General features: G+C 40.6%; 1 protein-coding gene across 3 annotated transcripts in view; it reads right to left on the bottom strand.

The window, feature by feature from the left end:
• Positions 1-14,170, bottom strand: part of klhl13 (kelch-like family member 13) — a 104,708-nt gene that overhangs the window by 69,674 nt on the left and 20,864 nt on the right. The window contains exon 1 of one of the 3 annotated variants that reach the window (XM_084073755.1): positions 10,008-10,103. The exons of the other annotated variants lie outside the window; for them this stretch is intronic. Within the exon in view, the coding sequence (XP_083929881.1) occupies positions 10,008-10,018 (11 nt within the window). The 5' untranslated portion in view covers positions 10,019-10,103. Of the gene's footprint in view, positions 1-10,007; positions 10,104-14,170 lie in introns of those variants that run through there. 3 annotated transcript variants of the gene reach the window in all.

Raw genomic sequence — 14,170 nt, 5'->3', positions numbered from 1 at the left:
TTATTTGTCTGTGTCTCAGAGGAGGGCTGTGGACAGTTCAGAAACCTGTCTACCAGTGACATCATCGATGGGGAATCCAAGCTAATAGAAACTGCAGGATTTATGTTCCTGGAAAGTTAGAATGCTGTAATGGAAGACATCGTTCTCACGTTCATAAAAATCTAAATAAAAGATGTGAAATCTTGTTTCAAGAAAGAAGAAAACTGCCTAATAATGATGTCACTGTTAACACATTGGCTGCCATTGACGCAGATCTGCGTTCATTTGCGCAAAAGCCCGTTGGCTGCCATTGACGCAGATCTGCGTTCTTTCAAAAAAAAAATTTTTTCAAAATAAAAGTTTTTTTTTTTTTTTTTTTTTTTTTTTTTTAATTTTTCAAAAAAACCCAAAGACCAAGGAGATATGATTTTCCGAAGAGTTTTGCTCCCAGACACTTCCTTATAACTGAAAACTTAAAAATTATGTATCTCGGCTCCTAAGTGCTTTTTTTTTCTCATTGAAAAAGTCTGGCAGCCAGCTGTAGGTAAAAATTCAAAAAGCTGGCAGCCAATGAGTTAAGCGGGTCTCTGAAGTGTCCACACAGCCCTCCTATGAGACACAGACCCAGTAGGGGAAAAAAAACGGTATCATGAGCATTAGTGAGGACCAATTATATGAAGACGGGTTGAAAATGGGTGAAGTCATCCTTTAATGACCGACAGTATGACCTCATGTATCTGGGGTCCCAAACTATTGTGGATCAGGGCCCACTTGAAAATCGTGAAAAGTGTTCGCAAGTTCCTCAAAGCGAACTACAGTGTGTGGACCTCCTCGCTTGTTTCTTTGATCAACGTAACTACACAACTGAACACAAACCTCTACCTGATGATGTCATCGTGCTTTAACCCATTAAGACCTGAGATGCGATTCTACAAATGTCTTCTAAAGAGTTGTCTTAAAGGGGAAATCCACCCATTTTCAATATTTAACTATGTCATTAATATAGCATAAAGGAGTTGTGTGGAAATAAGAAAAAAGTTCCCCCCTTTCTGTGTGGGTTTAACATTGCAAATTACAACATGATGAGTCATCATGTTGTAATTTGCAATGTTAAACCCAAAATCAATCCTCCAGTTCAAGGCAACACAGAAAGGGGGGAACTTTTTTCTTATTTCCACACAACTCCTTTATGCTATATTAATGACATAGTTAAATATTGAAAATGGGTGGATTTCCCCTTTAACAGTTTTCTGAAAAACGTATGTTTCTATATCAGTGGTGCTCAAACTGTTTCATGTCAAGGACCACCCAAAATGACATGTATTTGGCCGCGGACCCCCATCTCAATATGTTTTGTTCCAGGGACCCCCCAGAAGCAAAGATTTGAGTTAAAAATGTTCGCTTTAAAAAATATATATTCAAAGATTAGCAAAAATGTTCAAGATTTTTTTAAAATAGCAGATCTACAAGCTCGTAGCGCGGCACTCGGTGCCGCGTTTAGAAATCTTAAAAAGAAATCTTAAAGAAATCTTAAAATGACACAGATGTGTTCCCGAAAGAAAAGTACTTAAATATACTCTGTTACGGTCCGCCACAACGCACAACACTGTATAAATACTTAATGAAACCCTAACCCACCTGCAGTGCTACCCTACCATCTAATGCATTTACAGGAGGGCAACACGGGGTGCCAACGAGAAACATTTGTACCTACTTCCCACTTAAAATTCACAAAGTGCCACTTGTGTTACAGGAGGGTTTGTACTGTGTGATTACTCTGCCTTTTATCATCATTGTCATCTTCCTACAAAGTAGAGCGAGCGAGCAGGAGGACGAGGATGAGGATGAGGAAGAGGAAGGAGGGCGATTAGAGCCAGCCCAGCGGGGGCTAACCGTTACGTAAGCTGACATTTTATTGAGATAATTGCTGCATGGTGCATGATCGTATATGTAGAGCTCCACTCTGTACCGAATGGACCCGGAACGTTTTAACACATTCAATCCGGGGACACGTCTGTGGCATCTTAAGATGTCTTTTTGGCTATTCAAAAAATAGCAGATCTACAATCTCATGGAGGCGTTTTTTTTTTTTTTAATTTGTGTAAATCTTTGAATGTATATGTTTTTTAAAGCGGACGTTTGTAACTCTGGCACATTCTACAAATGTCTTCGAAATCCTAACATTTTTTTTTTTTTTTTAAACTTATGTTGCTATAATATCAGTGGTTCTCAAACTTTTTCATGTCAAGGACCACCCAAAATTATATGTATTTGTCCCCCATCTCAAAATATCGTTCCAGGCACCCCCAGAAGCAAAGATTTGAGTTCAAAATGTATATATATTCAAAGCTTTGACCACATTTTCACATTTTGTTTTCAAAAATAGCAGATCCACATGCTCATAGCTCAAGCTCGGTGCCGCGCTATGAGCTTGTAGATCTGCTATTTTTGAATAGCCTAAAGTGACACAGATGCGTTCCCGGATTGTATGGGTTAAGGAAAGGTCTTAAGTCGTGTTCTACACGCTATCACGCATAGCTGGTATAACAGGACTTCAAAAAGGAACCACTTTCAACCCTATGTCTTCATATAATTGGTCCTCAATAAATATTCATTATAGCAGTTCTACTCACTCACTGAGTCTCAGAGGAGATTAAAGAAACCTGCCTACAAAGTGACATCATAGGAAGGCAGGTTTTGGCTATTTCAAAGTCAAACAAGATATTTGTATTAACCCATTAAGACCTGGAACGCATGTGAGTCATTTTTTGATTTGAGCAAAAAAAAAAACATTATTTTAAACTTTGGCTATTCAAAAATAGCAGATATACAAGCTCATAGCGCGGCACCGAGTGCTGCGCTATGAGCTTGTAGATCTGCTATTTTTGAAAAATCGTGAAAATGTGTGCAAATCTTTGAATATATATATATATATTTAAAGCGAACATTTTTAACTCAAATCTTTGCTTCTGGGGGGGTCCCTGGAACAAAATATTTTGATGGGGGTCGGCGGCCAAATACATATCATTTTGGGGGTCCTTGACATGTAAAAGATTGAGCACCACTGATATAGAAACATACGTTTTTCAGGATATTGTTGAGATTTAGGAGACATGTAGAATCGGCCTCAGGTCTTAATGGGTTGGCGAGAGCAATGTCTTCTGTTAAATCAGCATTCTGACTTTCCAGGAAGAGAAACGCTGTAGTTTCTATTAGCTTGGAGCGATGATGTCATTATTGCTGTCATCTCCCAAACAAAGAGAGAAAATGGTGGAGCAGTGCTACAACGCTATAAATAAATAAATGTTAAGTTGTTAAAAAAGAGGGGAAAAAAGGGAAAAGAGACTTTCTAATTTTGACCTTCAACTAAAATTGTAACTATAAAATAGAAAGTAGGAGGGCCCGGTGGCCCTGTGGACAGTGTCTGTCCCCGTTCACAACCACGTGTCCTTCTGAAGTGTCCTTGAGCAAGACACCGAGCCCCCTGCGCCTGCTACCTCATTGCTACATCACGTTTTATTACATTTTTCTAGAGTAGCCAATCATTTTTTTCTCCCCCTTTTTCTCCCCAATGTAATCGTTATGCCAATTCATTCCTCCCCTCACACATTTCTGTGTTGTCACTGCTGTAGGGACTTTACCACTGCGACACCTTAGCGCCTGCTAAATAACTTGCCTATTAGTGATGCGCGGGTTGACCCGTAACCCGCGGGACCCACGGGTCAACCCACGGCGCGGGTGGGTCGAGTCAGAATTTCGGAGAAAATGATGCGGGCTGTGGGTGAGCGGGTCACGCGCTCTCACACGAAAAAAATAAAAAAAAATAACATGCTCTTGTTTTGTCTTTATTCCTAATAAGAATAAGAATAATAACAATAAAACAGTTTGAATATACAGTACTTGGGGATTATTTTCTAACCATGATTTTACAGAATAAAAAAAAATCGCGGGTCGCGGGGCGGGTTGAGCCATAGATTTATATATGGGTTCGCGGGGCGGGTTGAGGCGGGTTGGGTTCCGTGGCGGGGCGGGGCGGGCCGAGTCATGAAAAAACCCGACCCGCGCATCACTATTGCCTATGTAATCTTGGGCGCTACTACTCTCCCTCTGCCAGCCTGGGGAGAGCCCCAAAACTGAGCTCATGCTTCCTTCAACACATGAGGAGTGAGCAGGCCGCTTCTTATCACCTGACAGAGGGGAGTTTCCCCTGGTTGGACGTAGCACGTAGAAGGAACACGTTATTCCAACCAGTTCCTTTCCCCTCCATCAGGCGCCCCGGCTGACCAGGGGGAGGCAGTATGGAGACCAGGATTGCTACATGTTTTTGTGAGGGTACCTACCCTAGGAGACACGGGGAGAACAACTCCACACAGAAAGGCCCTTTCACCAACCCCACCTAGGGTATGGGCACTGATGACGCGGAGGAGAGGACACGCCCCCAGCGCGTCCCCGGCGGGAATCGAAACCAGGACCTTCAAGCTGTGAGGCAACAGCGCTACCGACTGTAGGCACCACCGTGCCCGCTCTAAATAACTTTCAGGAGGACACTAGAGCCGTTTGGAGCATTTGTACCAACGTTGTATCTCTGTAAGTCTGAAGTCTCTCCATTGAAGCAGAAGTATTTTTTATTTTTAGCCGGCAGCTGGTTGGCTTCCCCGGCTGACGGTGTGTTTTGGCAGGCAGACATTTGATCATGGATAGGCTACTGTTACTGTACTCTGTGTTTGTTTGATGAAACACACACCAGACAGTGCATCATCGTGATGATGATGATGATGATGATGATGCGAGCCAGTCTTGCATAATGCAACATCTGCAAGCTGCAGATAAACACACACACACACACACACACACACACACACACACACACACACACACACACACACACACACACACACACACACACACACACACACACACACACACACACACACACACACACACACACACACACACACACACACACACACACACAGCCGTCCGTCAGCCAGAAGCTGTCTGTTTTAACCCATTAAGACCAGGAACGCATCTGTGTCACTTTTTCATTTGAGCTAAAAAAAAGCATCATTTTACACTTTGGCTATTCAAAAATAGCAGATCTACAAGCTCATAGCGCGGCACCGAGTGCCACGCTATGAGCTTGTAGATCTGCTATTTTTGAAAAATTGTGAAAATGGGTGCAAATCTTGGAATACATATTGTTTAAAGCGAACATTTTTAACTCAAATCTTTGCTTCTGGGGGTCCCTGGAACAAAATATTTTGAGATAGGGGTCGGCGGCCAAATACATGAAAAAGTTTGAGCACAGCAAGACATTTGTAGAATCGGCTTCAGGTCTCAATGGGTTAATGATGGTTTGGAGCCTTCACGCTTCTGCCAGCCTTTTGATTGGCAGTGATTTGATGAGATTGAAGAGATGTTTTTGGGGGGATAGATATATATATAAACGATTTTCTTTTGAGCTTTTCTGCCTTTATTGATAGTACAGTGAAGCTAGACACACTGTATGTGAGGCACCAAAATATAGGACTCGTTAAAAGGGAACCGTTTAGGAATCAGACCGTTAAAGGACGACTTCGCCCATTTTCAACCTATCTTCATATAATTGGTCCTCACTAATACTCATGATAAAATGGTACCATTTTTTTTCTACTCGGTCTGTGTCTCAGAGGAGGGCTGTGGACAGTTCAGAGTCCCGTCTACCAGTGACATCACCGAGTAGAAATAAATTGTACCATTTTATCATGAGTATTATTGAGGAGTAGGACTACGGTAATTATATGAAGTTAGGTTGAACATGGGTGAAGTCATCCTTTAAGAGGGAATCCTCAAGGAACCGGAAATGGTTGAAATCAGAGTCTGGTGAGCCAGGCTGTTGTCATAATAATGCTTGGGTCATACAGTCTGAAAGTGAAACTGGACCAATGTCCAGTTTCCAATCTAAAACTCTCAGTCACTTCCTGACTTGCCTACGTAATGGTAATGCGAGTGAAATAGGACTCTGGCCAGACTAGACTAGAGTAGAGAAGTGAGAAAAAGACGAACGTAGCGAATCAGGCTGGACTCCAGGCTATACATAGCCTTGCTGCTTAGCAGAAATGGAAGTCCAAACATAAAATGTAAAGATATTTAAACATATATATATTTTGGTGAACGGAAATGACCAGGAACAGGTGACAGCTTCCGTTCTGGGCTTTAAGGGGTGTGTGTAGTTCCGGACTGTATATAGCAGTGGTCCTCAACCAGTGGTCCTTTGAGGGCGTACAGTAACTCCAGGTGGTCCTCAGCTAAATGATGGAGAGTCGGTAACCAAATGGACCCTTATTAGATCTTTAACTCTTGAGAGCGTAAAATGAAACCAAATGGACCCTTACGGGTCCATTTGGTTTCATTTTACGCTCTCAAGAGTTAAATCATTGTTAAACATCTGCATTACTTAATTTACAATAAGTACACAATTAGAGCATGTAGAATTATTGTTATTTTGATCAACGTTGGCCTGTTATCTCTCCTATGATACAACATCAATACAACATGGATGGAATTATGGACAAAATCTCATCTCAACGATAACAAAATATTCCAAGTTTTGGGTCTAAGAGGCTAAATCTCATCAAACGGTGGTTCTGTGGCTCTAAATGACGAATAAATAATAGACCTTCATATAAAAAAAAGGTTGAAACCCACTGCTATATAGCATTGGGAGACATTCTAGAATAGTTGTCTGGCTACGCAAGACAGAAAGAAAAACCTCCTAACCCAACCCTGGTGTTTGTTATACATTGTCATGCATGAGCTGTTTTTATCATGAACAACAACAACGTGTGAATGGAAGACACCTTCACGTAGACAATACCTGTGCACACAGTGTCTGCCACTGAGCACAGTCTGCTTCTACATTCATGAGCAATATTCTGACTCTCTCTCACCACAATACACTTCAGGATTTGCACTAGTAGTCTACGGGTCTAAGTTTGGATTCTCCCATCCATGCACCCGACTCTACCAACCCAGTACTACCTACCCAGTACCCACACTGAATTATGTTGTCAAGCATCTACAACTTAAATCCATTGAGACCGGGAACGCATTTGTGTCATTTTAAGATGTAGTTGGCCATTCAAAAATAGCAGCTCATAGCTGTGCAAAACTTTGAATATAATATATACATTTTTAACTCAAATCTTTGCTTCTGGAACAACATGTTGAAATGAGGGGGGTGCGCGGCAAAATACAGATACATTCGGGGGTCATTGACATGAAAAGGTTTGAGAACCAGAGATATTATAGCAACATAAGTGTTTCAGCGGACCCCCACTGATATAACAACATACTGTTAGGATTTAGCCACGTATGTATTTGGGTGCGGACCGCCATCTCAAAATATTTTGTTCCAGGGACCCTCCAGAAACAAATATTTTACAAATGTTCGCTTTAAAAAATATGCACATTCAAAGATTTGCACACATTTTCAAAAATATCAGATCAACGAGGCACGGCACTCGGTGCTGCGCTATGAGCTTGTATATCTGCTATTCTTGAATATCCAAAGTATAAAATAATGGTTAAAGTGGTTATACAGATGTGTTCCCGGTCTTAATGTGTTAAATTGTCATGATGTAAAACTCCAAATGAGTCGACTTCAATAATTGCACTTCTGATTAGAAATTGATCATCCAAAAACGTTTCCTCATTAGACTTTCGCTGCACAGTGAAAACACTTCTCTTTTAGTCCATAAACGAACACAAACAAAGCACATTATGCCAATATAGAACATCACATAACCCAGCAGGGCATTTATTTATTGTGTGTGTGTGTGTGTGTGTGTGTGTGTGTGTGTGTGTGTGTGTGTGTGTGTGTGTGTGTGTGTGTGTGTGTGTGTGTGTGTGTGTGTGTGTGTGTGTGTGTGTGTGTGTGTGTGTGTGTGTGTGTGTGTGTGTGTGTGTGTGTGTCAACTTCCACTTGATTTTACAATTTGATGTAACCTTGAGAGCCGTTTCACCGTGGAGTAAATAAGGATAATATTATGGAATGTCAATTTCTAATCAACCAAGCAGCTAATTGAAGATATCTCATCAATATTTGAAGTTAAATCAAGGCATCATGGCAGGGTAAATAAATAACTACACAACCCTAACGTCTACCAGCAGATATGCAAGCTCATAGCACGGCACTTGGTGCCGCGCTATGAGCTTGTAGATCTGCAATTTTTGAATAGCCAAAGAAATCTAAAGTGACACAGATGCGTTCAAGGTCTTAAAGGGTTAATATTGATGATTACAGTATATGTAATAGGTGTATATGACATTTTCCACGATGTTCACATTTCTTTTTTGATGATCCTGTATATTGAGTGTTTGGAAGGAGCAAGAAATGGAAGCTTTGCGTTTTTTTCTACCAACAGCTGACTGTGAAGTATTTATTCTCTGCAGTTCTGTGAGATACTGTATGTTGAGACACAAAACAACTGGCCTAAAAAATCATCTTACTATGGTTTCATAAATGAATAACAAACTTGTAAAATGAAGCTAGAATCTCTTGTTATCGTCCCCAAACACACCCTTATATATTATATTACATATTAATATCTACAGTAGCTTGGCAGGATTATTGTGTTGCTGTCGCGCAGAAACCTCGCATCTCTAATATTTCAACGTTGCATATCTCAACTTTAATGCCCGTACAAGAGTTGTCAAGCAAAAGTAGTGAAAATCGCGCGTTGTGAGCTTGTAGATCGTCTATTTTGGGTATTTCCCCTCAAAAATGTTCCGTTTCCTTAACCCATTAACACCTGTAACGCATGTGTGTCACTTTTAGATTTCTTTAGGATATTCAAAAATAGCAGATATACAAACTCATAGAGATCTGCTATTTTTGTAAAATCGTGAAAATTTGTGCAAATCTTTGAATATATATATTTTTTTCAAAGCGTTACGGCCTCAGGTCTTAATGGGTTAAAAGTTCCGTTTACGTTTGGACATTTTTACGTTTGGAGATTTCCAGTGGACAGAGACGATTCAGGACCCAATTTACTGCTGGTTCTTCAGCCTCTACTAATGAGAGACTCAATTAGGCCTGGGACACTAGCTAAATGCTTACTAGTTTAGATTAATAAGCCCTCATTAAGCAACACTTACACACTGAAAACTACCTAGTGTGCATTTAACTCTTACAACGTGCATTTTACACTTTGCATTAAGAGCCCCCCACCCCATAAAATCTGCCCATGATTAGGCCTAGCACAATTATTACATAATAAGTTATTTGTCATAAGTGCCTAGCACAACTTTTGTTTACAAAACCCAAAAGCCAGACGAAAAATCAATTTGTATTAATATGTTCCCAATGTTCAATGCCAAAAACACACAATTATTTGTCTGACAAATGTCATCATAAATGGTGACAGGCTGACAGCCCTACCCATCATGCAAAAATATTAATACAATTCCAATACTAAGTAGCGGCAAAAAATTACACTACGACACCACAAAACAAAATGCACAAGTTAGACAAACGACTAATAGCCTATTCGGCTACATGCATCATCAGCAGATATTGTGTTATTAACTTACAATATTTGTTATGGGCTATTCAAAAATAGCAGATCTACAAGCTCATAGCGTGGCATCGAGTGCCGCACTACGAGCTTGTAGATCTGCTATTTGTGAAAAATCTTTAAAATTCATACAAGATTTAAAAATCTTTGAATACATATACATATTTTTTTGAAACATTTTTAACTCAAATCTTTGCTTCTGGGGGGTCCCTGTAACAACATGCTTTGATGGGTCGGCGGCCAAATACATATAATTTTGGGTGGTCCTTGAAAAAGAAAAGGTTTGAGCACCACTGATATTATAGCAACAATAGTTTTTCAGAAAAATGTATTACAAATGCTCGCTTTAAAAAATAAATAAATATATATATATTCAAAGATTTGCACACATTTTCTAAACAAAATGCAGAAGTTAGACAAACGACTAATTGAGCTACATGCATCATCAGCATAATTATATTATTAACTTACAATATTTTCATTTTATTTACTCTTCGTCCATTCACAAACTTCCCGGTGGAATAAAAAGGAGTAAAATATTGACGTTCTGGCGCTACGCAACATGCCGTGACTCTGTCTGCATCGGACACACGGGACGGGGGTCCCAGGCTGTCCTTCTAAAGCCGTCGTCAAAATCGGGGGACTAAAATTGGCGGCCCAATAATAAACACCACTTGAGGCTAAACTAATTTGATTAACAGTTGCTATGCACACTTCCCTTGAATTAAACAGGCATGCTGCTCATTGCTTTGCTTACACAGTTGTAAGCGGGGCGTGTGGGTCTATAATTGGCCTGGCCGCTGACGGAGCGTAGGTTTCTGCCCGACAGCCCAGCGTTTGTGAGGGTCTATAAAAACCTTTTGCTTGGGACAACAGTAGAAAGATGATACTGGTCTGGTAGGACTGGACTGGACTGGGGGAGCAAGCTGCTGCCCTTCCTCTACACTTACACTGACTACCCTCATAGCCGTGTGGTTCTCAAAACATGTTCATGTCAACGAGCCCCAAATTTACAATTTAGTCATTTATCAGACGCTCTTAATCCAGAGCGATTTACAGTAAACAAGGAAAACACGAGGCAATACATCAAATGCATAGAAATAGTAATCTATGATCATAGGTAACAGTATAGTACCAAAAAATAAATGATTTGTACATTGAAACTAGAGCAGACCAAGTACAAAGTCAACAGCTAACGATCTGAAAATACACATTAGCATGAATGTATGAAAAAGTTTGATCTGCAACACAATTCTATACAATATGTAGTGGTGGGTCTGCTTCATCTCTCTTTCAGCTAAGGGGTCCTTGGGCTGAACAGCACCAGCTCTAAAAGCAAACCATGTTATTTTTCTCATTTCAGCTGGTATTTGAGTTGACAGCAAGCAGTAATTTGTATTTACAAAGCAATACTGAGCAAACTTCCTTCATCATATCTATGTTAACCCATTCAATCCGGGAACGCATCTGTGTAAACACTTAACCATTATGTTATACTTTAGCTGTTCAAAAATAGCAGATCTACAAGCTCATAGTGCTATGAGCTTGTATATTGAATGGGTTAATGTATCTTTTTATCATCATCATCCACCAGCAGCTGTTATGACGTTCCTCTCCACTAGAGGGCTGCTCTACCACATACAGAGCAACTGCTCTGCTTTTTAATGGGACATGCACAAGCTTGTGAGCTTGTATATCTGCTATTTTTGAATAGTCAAAGAAATGTAAAATAACACAGAGTGTTCCTGGTCTTAAAGGGTTAAAAGCCCCTCTCTAACAGCCCACGCCCGCCCCCCCCCCCGCCCCCCGCCCCCCAGGCCTCACCCTGACCATCTGAGCAGCCATAGGCTGGGTGAAGCTGAAACTTGAAATTCCCCCTGCAGGGATAGATAAAGGTCTATTCTACTGCATCTACACCCTGAAATCAATCAAAACAAAACAAACAAATGTACTGTATATATGACCAACATGGCCACATATCATCTGGTTAAGTGCAAACCTTGCAGAAATAACTACTACTTTAATTACTTAAAATACTCTTCAATTGTGAGTGAAAGTGTCTGTGGTTCTGAGTGACGTCTGGTGTTTTGTGCAGTGCAGTTTAGTTAGTATCCTTTACATGTAGATAATTACTACAATTATAAACACAATGTATATATTGTAAGTGATATATGGGTTACTGCCAGAATGTTTATGTGAGATACAGCAGCTATAACAGAAACAGCTTAAAAGGAGATTGAAATTGGTCTCCTACCGACAAGCCAAACTGTTGTCTTATGAATGTGACAAAAACAAACAAATCCCCATGAATTCAAGTCTTCATGGGGTGCGTAATTCATAGAAAATAAGTATTTTTTGGGGGTAAAGTGGTCCTTTAAAAGCTAATTCAACATGGTGTCCCTAATTTTGGCCAGGTCATTATAGGCGTATACGCACGCGCACACACACACACACACACACACACACACACACACACACACACACACACACACACACACACACACACACACACACACACACACACACACACACACACACACACACACACACACACACACACACACACACACACACACACACAGATAAAATACCAAAAAAACAATTGCTGTGAGCTTGTAGATCAGCTACTTTTCCACTCTAGTTTTTGTGTTTAATAGAGGGCTCGAGTGGTTAATAATAAAAATGCCTTTCCCTCCATCAGCCCATATCTGGTTCATCCTCTCTCTCTCTCTCTATACACGTCACAGTATTACCCAAAAAAACAGCCACATCCCAACAACCTACAGTAAGGTGTGTGAATGGATGTATATGTCTGTGTCCTGGGGTGTCAAGGATGAAAGCTGCTTTAAAAAGACTAAAGAAAGGACTTGATGTAAAAGAATGAAGGATAAAGCTTAGATGACTTTGCACTGACTTCCAGTGAGTTCTATGGCCACATGCAGCATCCCCGCGCGCGCTGCTAGCATGAAACCTGCACCGCGGGCAGCTAACTGCTCTATATATAGACTGTAGGGTGGGCTCGCTGCAGGCAGCCATACACCAGCACGCGCATATACACACATACAGTATACCAGTGGAAGTAACTAAGTACATTTACTCAAGTACTGTACTTAAGCACAGTTTTGAGGTATTTCCAAATTGCAGTGCTTTTTACTTCTACTCCACTACATCTCGGATCCAAATATTGTACTTTTACTCGACTACAATTATTGGGCGACTTTAGTTACTAGTTACTTTGCAGATATAAATTGTTATATTATAAGACATACAGTACATTAACCGCTTTAGCCCTATTTTTATACAAAGGCTATTTGAAAATAGCAGATCTACAAGCTCACAACGCGTCGCGATGCAACGCGTTGTGAGCTTGTAGATCGGCTATTTTCAAACATTGTAGTACTTTTACTTTTGGTACTTTAAGAATATTTTGATGCCAATTCTTTTGTACTTTTACTCAAGTAACATTTTGAACACAGGCCGAACACGTATTTTTATATTGTGGTATTGATACTTTTAAGTAATTTGAGTAAAGTGAGTAATTTGTCCACCACTGCAGTACACACACATACATCAATATATTCAACACACACACACACACACACACACACACACACACACACACACACACACACACACACACACACACACACACACACACACACACACACACACACAGAGAGATCACAATCATTAGTACAGAAGACATTGTCATAATGCACACGTGTCAAAATCCTCACTAATAACAGGTTCCACATGTTCAGTCTGAACTGGGATTAATCTGCTTTCTGCTTTCCAGTTTCATGGAACAATCTACAACTAGAGCTAAAAACATAATGCCCCCATATCCTATATGGACAACTTAATAACCTGCTCTCAAATGTCCCACTCACTAAGAGTCACTATGTAACTGTTTTTAACTGACTAGTTTTGGTCTCATTTTGTTGTTTCTGTGTTTTATATCAGTATGTGTCTTAGTTGTTGATTTGTGCGTGCGTGCGTGCGTGCGTGCGTGCGTGCGTGCGTGCGTTTAGCATTGCACATGAGGGTAAACCTCCATGCTCTTTTGGAGAATAAATAAAAGGTTTCAAACAATCAATACACACACACCTGGGGAATCGGGAAGGTTCCTGGTTCGATTCCCAGGTTTCCCCTGTGTCAAAGTGTGAGAGTGCCCTTGGGCAAGACACTAACTGAACCTCTAACTGCTCCTATAGCCTCGTTCCCAACCTTCACTCATCTATAAGAGAAGAGCCTGGTCACGACCTAATGCAGAGAGTGTCTATCGGGGCGGAACTTCTGTCGTACGCATTTTAAAATATATTTTTCGCCTTATCACAACACTTGTTTCATTCACGGAGAATGTAAACAGATTTGTAAATCATCAACGTCATTTCCTTGGAGCGGTACTTTTCCAGTACTTCCATTTAGACACTCAATGGGCCAGGTCTTGCCCAGCGTGAACTGCTCCTGACGGAGCAGTTTGAACGGTTGGTCTGCTCTGCCGTGGGTGAATGTATTGTACATTGTAAAAGCTCTTTGGATCAAAGGCGCTATATAAATGCACCATTTACCATTTATATCAAAATCTTCAATAGAAAAGAAACACTGCCATACACACACACACACACACACGG

Source organism: Gymnoscopelus microlampas (assembly GCF_963454915.1).
Source record: "Gymnoscopelus microlampas genome assembly, chromosome: 12".
Classification (NCBI taxonomy): domain Eukaryota; kingdom Metazoa; phylum Chordata; class Actinopteri; order Myctophiformes; family Myctophidae; genus Gymnoscopelus; species Gymnoscopelus microlampas.
The sequence above is the reverse complement of the archived record's forward strand: the minus strand, read 5'-3'. Positions and strand labels throughout refer to the sequence as shown.